This window comes from Meleagris gallopavo, chromosome 3 (assembly GCF_000146605.3).
Source record: "Meleagris gallopavo isolate NT-WF06-2002-E0010 breed Aviagen turkey brand Nicholas breeding stock chromosome 3, Turkey_5.1, whole genome shotgun sequence".
Classification (NCBI taxonomy): Eukaryota; Metazoa; Chordata; class Aves; order Galliformes; family Phasianidae; genus Meleagris; species Meleagris gallopavo.
This window is the reverse complement of record NC_015013.2, coordinates 54,084,127-54,092,318: the sequence shown is the minus strand read 5'-3', so window position 1 is coordinate 54,092,318 and position 8,192 is coordinate 54,084,127. Positions and strand designations below refer to the sequence as shown.

Sequence of the window (8,192 nt, the reverse complement as noted above, 5' to 3'; positions counted from 1 at the left end):
TTCTGTGACCTTTGGCTCTTGAATTATTAATTGAAGTTTTTGTCTTCATCAAACAAAAATAATAGACAAACACCAGCAGTCATTGTAAAATGTTAACCCAATATCCCTCTATTTCTTTTGCCTTTTATAAAATACCATTCTCTTACACGAAAGACCTGTGCACAGCTTATTGCGAGTCCTAACAGTTCATTGTTGGAGTGTTTTCCTGACTATTGTTGTATTACCTCTGTCTGTAATTATGGGTGTTTTTTTTTCTGATAATTCAGTGTCTGCTGATACATCTGTGAGTTGGAGTAGAAGTAAGGTGTTTAGCTCCTTCTTTGACTTTATCTACTCTCTGCAAGTTCGTTTTTACATAAAGAGTTGGTGTCTTACTTGTATAATGGCACCAAAGATAACAGTTACAAGATGATACAGAAAAAAAAAAAATCACTAATGGCATTTGTCCATAAAATGACACTGAACTAGACTGATTAAATGAAGATAGCTCTGAACTAGATTTAGCCACTAGTGGAGAAAAGAAATTGTCTCTTATTTTAATAAATGTGTTGAACAAAAGTTTCCTACTCAACTACACTAATGCCTGTTGAGAAGTCCAATTAGAAGCTGCAGTGTTGGCAGACTCTGTAAGTACAAGTGAATGGGTAGCCTGAGTAGTTTTGATTTCTGGCTGAAATTGTATGAACCTGCCAGGTTGGGTGTTTTGAAATTCTCTCATGCATACCTGCTCAAGAAACATAGTAGAGAATCAAAATAAATCTTTACTAATTCGGATCTGCTTTACATTTTCCTTTATGGAGAGGGACTACCTTGGAATATTTCCAGATAGATGGATTCACTTCGTGTGTATTTCTATTAGGAATGAGTTAAAGCATTCTGAATTTATTTGGACCGAATACTGTATGAAGTTAAAAAAAACAGAGGAGAAGATTATAAAGGATGAAAAACACCTTGAGGAGTTAGTGAAGCAAAAAGCAGAAATCCAGGAAGATGCAAAATGTTGGAACAGCAAAGTGAGTCTTGAATATTTATAAACAAGCAAGTAAATGAGTATCTTTTATTGAAAAGTACAGGAATGCCTGAATATTTTTGTATGCTTAAGAGTTATTATCCTCTGTAAAAGTAAAAATACAGGTTTTGATTTAAAAGTAAAAAGTGGCAGAATTGTACAGAACTCTATTGTCCATTCTTGTACTGTGCTATTAATGTTTATCATTATTTATTAAAGTTATCAATCATCTTACATTGCTTTGAGTGATCTACATATTTTTAGTTGTGTGCACATCTGCCTAATACTGGTTATCCTTCTAAGTCACCTACATTGAATATTTAGCAGTACAACATGAATGTCCTTTGTTAATTTTTTTTTTTTTTTTTTTTTGTCTTGAGGTGACACATGAAGCCTTCTCCTGCAGCATGCAGAGTGATAGCCTGCTTTACTTGAAATTCCCCTATTTTCTTCAATATTTGTCTGATATTATTTTTGGAATCTTGCATTGTTGTACACAACAGTTTAAAACATGAAGTGGAGATCCTCATGCAGTCTGACTGGGCATTTTCAGTTAATTTAATATTTCATATGTGGTGCCACTAGGGAAAAAAAAAAAGACAAAAAAAAGGAGGAAACAAGCCAAAAGAAATTAGGTGCCTAAAACAGGACTTAGGTGGCCACAACAGAACTTGTCATGTGTACATATATATATGTGCATATATATATGTAATATCAGTAGTAATAATAAAAAAAATATCCTGGGAAACATGTAGTGGGTGGGCCAAGGCCATCCATGTCCAAAAATAGGTAGACAGAGTCATACTGGACAGTCTCTAATGCTTCATACCTTTTGTTTCCAGTACTCAACTGTTAATTAAAGTTTTTCTTTTCTATTACTGGCACCACCAATTGCTACTGATAGAATGTTTTCAAATGTAATCGTGTCTTGTACTACTATTTAAAAAAGAGGACAGATTTCATACATAGGGATAGAAAATGAAGAAACAATTAGATGATGTAAAAGAAAAAGTAACAACTGAACAATGTTCATAATTTTCATGTGCACAAAGTTAATTTGTAAATGTCTTCTAAATCTGTATTTATAATTTGACAACAGACACCTTCATACCTCACATCTCTCTTTGAAAGCCACATAAATGTCAGACCTGCAAAATGAATAATTTAGGAGACAGAGGTCATTGCAAGCTTTGTGTGTGTGTGCGCGCGCGGCTGTTGATGCCTAAGTGGTGTTTTAAGAAGAATGAGAAGAATAAGAAAAATGCTTTGTTTTTGAAATTACCAGAAGAGTTATTATATTAGAAGGGATTCCAGGATACCATCTAGAATACTTTTCATAATGTGGCAGCATTTCAAATCGTTCTTGTCAAAATGTTTGCTCTAAAAACATATGAAAAAGAGAAAAACATTTCTGAATCATCCTCTTTAATTACTATCAATTGAAAAACCGGAACACTTTGCTCATAGTTAATTTGTGTGTTATTTTCCCTGAAAATGTAACCAGTTTGTCTTTCCCATTCTGCCCTGGAATATTTCTGTCTTGTTTTAAGAATATTTCACATATAAAAAAATACTGCTGTTCAGTCTCCTTTTCCTAGATTACTAAAAGTGCTTCTCTTCAGTCTTCCTGATCAGAACGTTTTCTAATTCCTAACCATTCTTCCTCTGTGAACTCTCTTTGTTCATTTGTTTATTTATTTATTTATGAGTTGGAATGAATTTTTAAAGGTCACCTACAGCTAGATCAGTTTCCCAGAGTCCCATCCAACCTGAGCTTGAGTGTCTGGAATTAGGGTCCTGAAATGGACACACTACTTCAACTGTGACCTTGCTACGTCTTCGGCTTTCATTCCTAATGTCCAGGAGTATCTAATTTTTAGTTTTTAACTAGATATTTCCATAATTATTTCCTATTTAACATCAGTGAATCATTGTGACTGCCTTGTTTAACTGGTCTTAATCAGTTGTTTCTTTAAGCAGGTTTGAATTTGTGTATCATATACTTCCAGAGCGTAGCCCTTTGTATTTGTTTACCTTTAATTTAGCCTTGTTGGTTATATACCAGCTTGTAGTTCATCCTATTCCAGTTTAAACCCATATCTCTGAGGAGATGGTATAATTAAGCTCTGCCAGGATTTCTGTGTTGCTTCAGCCTCTTCAGGGTAATGAGGGGGGAATGAAGTAAAGTGTTTTCCTGTATGAATCTCTGTGTTAGCTCAATAGAGATATTGGGATAGTAAGGAAAGTCTTAGAACTGAGCAGAATTAAAAGTATTCAGTTCAGTTACACAACATATGTCACGTATGAATTAGCAGACTGTGAGAGTGTGCTTACTGGTACTGTGAAGTCTAAGGATTCACCTTGGATACATAACAATGGGAACGTGTATATGAATAGCACTGCATCTCCAGTTACTGTTTAATAGGCTGCCTTTTAGTTGTAATTTAAAATAAATTGTTTAATGTTTATGAAAAATATAGGAGATATCTGTATTACTTAATTACTTAAAATATATTTTAGGTAGAAGATTTGAATAATAAAATAACTGCACAAGCGGATGAGAATGTAAAAATATCGGATGATTGTTCTGACTTGGTTAAATCTATGGAAGAATTGGTAAGTTCTTTATTATTTTATATAAGTAAAATTTCTGCGTACTTGCCTCTTCTGTGTTGACCTGACTTATTCTGACTTATGCTAAAAGTATCTCAATGTTTTAATGATCCTTAGAAATCCACCAAGGAAATTGATCTACAAAGTAGAAAGCAAAAGCTTCTCAAAATCAATGAAGCACTGGACATTTTGAAATGTGAAAATGAAGGACTCCAAGGAGAAAGTGAAGAGTTTTTGCAAAAACTTGGAAATTGGTAATGTTAGCAATGTAAATATTGGAAGCAAGTGTTGTTTTATCACTGAAAGTACATCTATAAAACAAAACCTTGCTTTTATTTATTATTTTATTTCTGTAATACACCATTTCAATAACATCAGATTGCTTTAGGCTGAAATTTATCATTGGCATTTTTTTGATCTTCATTTGAAAGAAGCAAAATGAAAATTCTGCCAAAACCAGAATACACAGTTTGACAAAATAAAATTATGAAGTTTCTGGAATTCTCTTTGTTAACGTAAGCCTCAGTCCCAAAGGCATTTCAGTAAATCTTCTATGGAGTTTATTTTTTTTTATTTATAATATTTACAGAACAGAATCTGAATATTGTGTGTTTCTGTTTTCCTTTGAATTCTTGTAAGACATTATGCAGGCATTTTTTGTGCATCCTCAGTTTATTGATTCCAGATAGCTGTACTTTAAACTGTATTTTGCATAATGTTCCCAATGCATTTATAATATAACAGCAAATAAAACAGATTTTCAGTTCTTCATTTACACACCAGTGTCTGTTGGTTTTAGGTATCTTACAAAAAGCCAAACAAAAAGAAAGAGTGCTGTATGGAGGCTGCACGTGGGCTCTGCTGCTCAGAGACCTTCAGCAGCTGCTTGGACTTGGGCCTGCGCCCCTGCTCTGGTGTCCCTGATAATGGGGGGCGAGCCCTGCCAGCCTCAGCCATTTCGAGATGCTGTGATTCTATGATAAAGGTTAACAATGGGAATGTATAGGTAAAAAAAATGGCTGCATGTAATTGTTTGATACGAAGGAAATATCAGGGCTTACAGTCATGAATGAAGTAAGTTTAAAGTTTTAGGGAAGAGCTTAGTGTATTCAGCATCAGATAAATGGATGATGAAATACTGCCTTTACTTTTGATTTTCAAATATTTTAGCTTCACTTATTCAATATTGAGTTTTCCTTTTAGTAATCAGACTTTATAAAAAAAATTTATTTTAACAGTTCAAGAACAAAGGAGGCATATCAGTCAGAAGTCAAAACTCTCAGCAAAAGCATAGAGGAGTCTGAAGAGCAAATAAAACGACTAAGTGAAGACCTTTGTAAAGCTGAATTATCTTACAATGAAAAAAAAGCAAAGTATGAAGAAATCCAAGAAGAAGTAACTGCAGAAAAGATCTCTAACAAGGTTGTAGTTTTTTATTTGATTTTCATGTGGAAGAAAAAAACAACACTTCTGCTGCAGAGAATTACTAGGCAAGCAACAAAACAATAAGCAAATAATAATCTAGGATTTCTATGTTTTACCACGTATTTTAAAACACTTGAAAATCTGAAAAATAACAGCAAGGAGAAAATAAATTGCTTATTAAATGGTCACAAGTAATGTCAGGCTAAAAATTAAAGTTTACAAATATTAAAGCATACTGAAATTCTGCTATTTATAGGTGACTCAACAGGAATACTAACAAATAACCTCATTCTTGTGTAACTAAGTGATTAGAAGAATTTGCCAATCAATATAGTTTTATTTGATAGCAAATGTAGACATTATGCATGAGATACTGCATTAATTATTTAATTATCATTAGAATTATCATTAATTATCATTAGTTATCTAGAACTGAAATCTAAATTCGTTCTTATATATAGGTCTTGCCATGACTGTTCGAAGATTTTTGTGGGTTTTTTTGCTTGACATAATTCTTAATAAATAACATTGTACATATGCGTTCAGAAATATGTGAAGGAAATAAAAAGAAATTTTCAGGGCTGTTTTTATACCAGGGAGATATAAATGGTGTTTTGTATATTTTTTATTAGTGTTCTTCTACTGTATATGAAGTATAGTTTGCTTGGAAGGAGGGACTTCAACATTTTGTTTTCAGTAACAATTTCAAGATTTCCTAACTTTTAATCAGTAAAATTAAGAACATTCATAGTATTTTCTAGACTAGTATGCATTGGCATGTTAAGCACTTCACATTTTTCCTAAGTAAGCAAATTCAAGTACTGGAATCTGCCTGAAAAACAGAAAAGAGGAATTGTTGGATGTGATTTAAAACAGAACCAGTTGAAAGGCTCTTGGAGCCAAAGGGAAAAACTGTAAAACATGGGCTAGAGAACTTCAGAGCTTTTCATTGTGCCAGGATGTCTTCTCTTGCATCAAATTTATATTACTGGTAATATCTGAATTTGCACCAAGTAGGTTTGCCCTATAAACTGTATTATTGGTATATTATGCTGTTCTATGGATGTATGTTTTAATGCTAAATTTGTTCTGTCTTGTTTGTATATAAATTTGCCAAGCACCATTTTCTCTGCATTCTTGGTGGTGTGCTAAAACTTATACATGAATGGATGTTCAACTGCACGAGCAGGGAGTCTTTTATGGTGCTTTTTTTTTGCTTTTTACTGGGAACTTCATGGGTGCTAAAAATTAGTCTAAGAAATCTGGATTTTAGATGAGTTTTAGGAAAAAGTCCCTGGTTATTTAGAATTGATGTTTGTCTCTTCTGTGAAAATTTCACAGTTATATTTTGAATTTTTAACATCCATGACATTCTGTGATAACTTCAATAGCTTCATTATGTGCTGTGTGAAGAATGAGAGCTTTTGTTTGATTTCTACCTTGAATATACTATATTCATACAATGCCCTACTTCTTATTTCAAATATGGAATGATCATACATTCCAGATTTGCTTTCTACATGTCCCACGTTACTTTGCAAACTTTTATATTCTTTTTCAGGCTGAAGACTTCTGATCTGTTAACTTATTTCATGAATGAAAACTGTCCCATATCTGTCATCATTCTGTTTGCTCAGTACTTTTTCCATTACTCTATTCCATTTTCTATTATTACAGGGGAAGAGGGAGCAGGATTAGAACTGCAGAGAATATTCAACATTTAGAAGCACCGTGGGCTTATGCAGTGGTATAAGGAGAACCTCTGTTTTGTTCTCTTTTCCTTTCTTAGTAGTTCTTAACATCACATTTATTCATTTAAATGCAATGAAGCTTTTTATTCATGTCAGGGAACTGCCTGTTTTACCTTTGTGATCTTGTTCCTGTTTATTATTAACAAGCTCAGAGTCCAGTCTTCTGCAAATACTTGGTCCTATTGTCCAAGCATACATTCACCATTATTGAATTTTGTGTACTATAAATAAGTAATCCAGATGTTGTTAAAATCAGTGCTTCTGGTCATCTATTAGTCTTACATTGTCTCTAGCAGCCTTCCTATTCAGATGTATTTGGAAAAGGATTTGTTACTAGTTCTTACGTACTTTGCATGTTTAATTTAAAAACTCTTATTTAACTTCCCTGATGGTGCTTTTTGATTTAAATCCACAAAGTTCAGGATCTTTTCTATTTTGCTTCTTTTAGACATCATTTCAAATGTTGGAGGATACAGTCTGGCTGCTAACAGCTTCACTTCTGTTTAGTGGTGTTGATTTTTCTATTTGATGTTTCCAAAACATCCATCAAAATCTGATTTGCATGTGCTTTGAGCCTTTAATATGATATATATAAATAGTCTCTGTCTAGCTTGCAAATATTTTACTTTTTCAACTATCCTTCATAACATTTCTAATAACAAATAAACTACTAATAACAAAAAAAGCCATTTTTGAATTTTGACTACAGCGTTACTTTTCGGATTTTGTTGTTCCTTAATCTCCCTAGTCAAGTCATAGATAGGGTTAGTATCCTGGGCATGCAGCCAGTCAGAAATGTATCTCATTTATGGTTATGCATTTATGGTTAGAGACAGAATTTAATTTCGTTTGTGTTCTAGTTTCTTTCTTGGCAGAACTTCTACATTAAGCCATTGTTAGTGTCCCATCTCCAGTGATTGCTTTCCAGCATCTCTTAAGTTCATTCAGTACCCTTGTTGTTGAGTATCTCCATCTCCAGCAGCGTCAGAGTTATCATTCTGTTATCAGCTTTAATGATTATGGTTAATCTATGGTTAATCTCAGCTACCATAATAGCTAAAGTAGTGTGGTTATATTTTCAAAGCTTAAAACACATGAAGCCACATACAAAGATGGTCAGTTGCAAGAGCTAATTACAAGGTAAAAGTTGCTAGTTCAGTGAGAACAGAATGCAAAGAAGCTAAGATACCTCTCTGTCTAAGCAATAGTTGAATAGTGCTGAATTTTAAATATGTCCTTATAAATGATGGTGCAATTTTAAGTTGATTGTCTGGTCTCTGCTGATATTTTGTTAGAGCAATTACCTCTTGGTGTATCTGACAAAGCATCTGTCTGTAACCACCAGTTAAACTGTCTCTGTAGGCTACTGAGCATAATGAAAAATATATTCACAC

At 33.3% G+C, this 8,192-nt stretch overlaps 1 protein-coding gene across 1 annotated transcript in view; it reads left to right on the top strand.

Annotated features, from left to right (window-relative positions):
- The first annotated feature begins 87 nt into the window (after window positions 1–87).
- Window positions 88–8,192, top strand: part of LOC104910339 (myosin-6-like) — a 41,017-nt gene continuing 32,912 nt past the window's right edge. Inside the window, exons 1-4 of the mRNA XM_031552954.1 lie at window positions 88–1,013; window positions 3,530–3,625; window positions 3,740–3,876; window positions 4,861–5,044. Coding sequence (XP_031408814.1) covers window positions 717–1,013; window positions 3,530–3,625; window positions 3,740–3,876; window positions 4,861–5,044 — 714 coding nt within the window. The 5' untranslated portion in view covers window positions 88–716. The remainder of the gene's footprint in view (window positions 1,014–3,529; window positions 3,626–3,739; window positions 3,877–4,860; window positions 5,045–8,192) is intronic.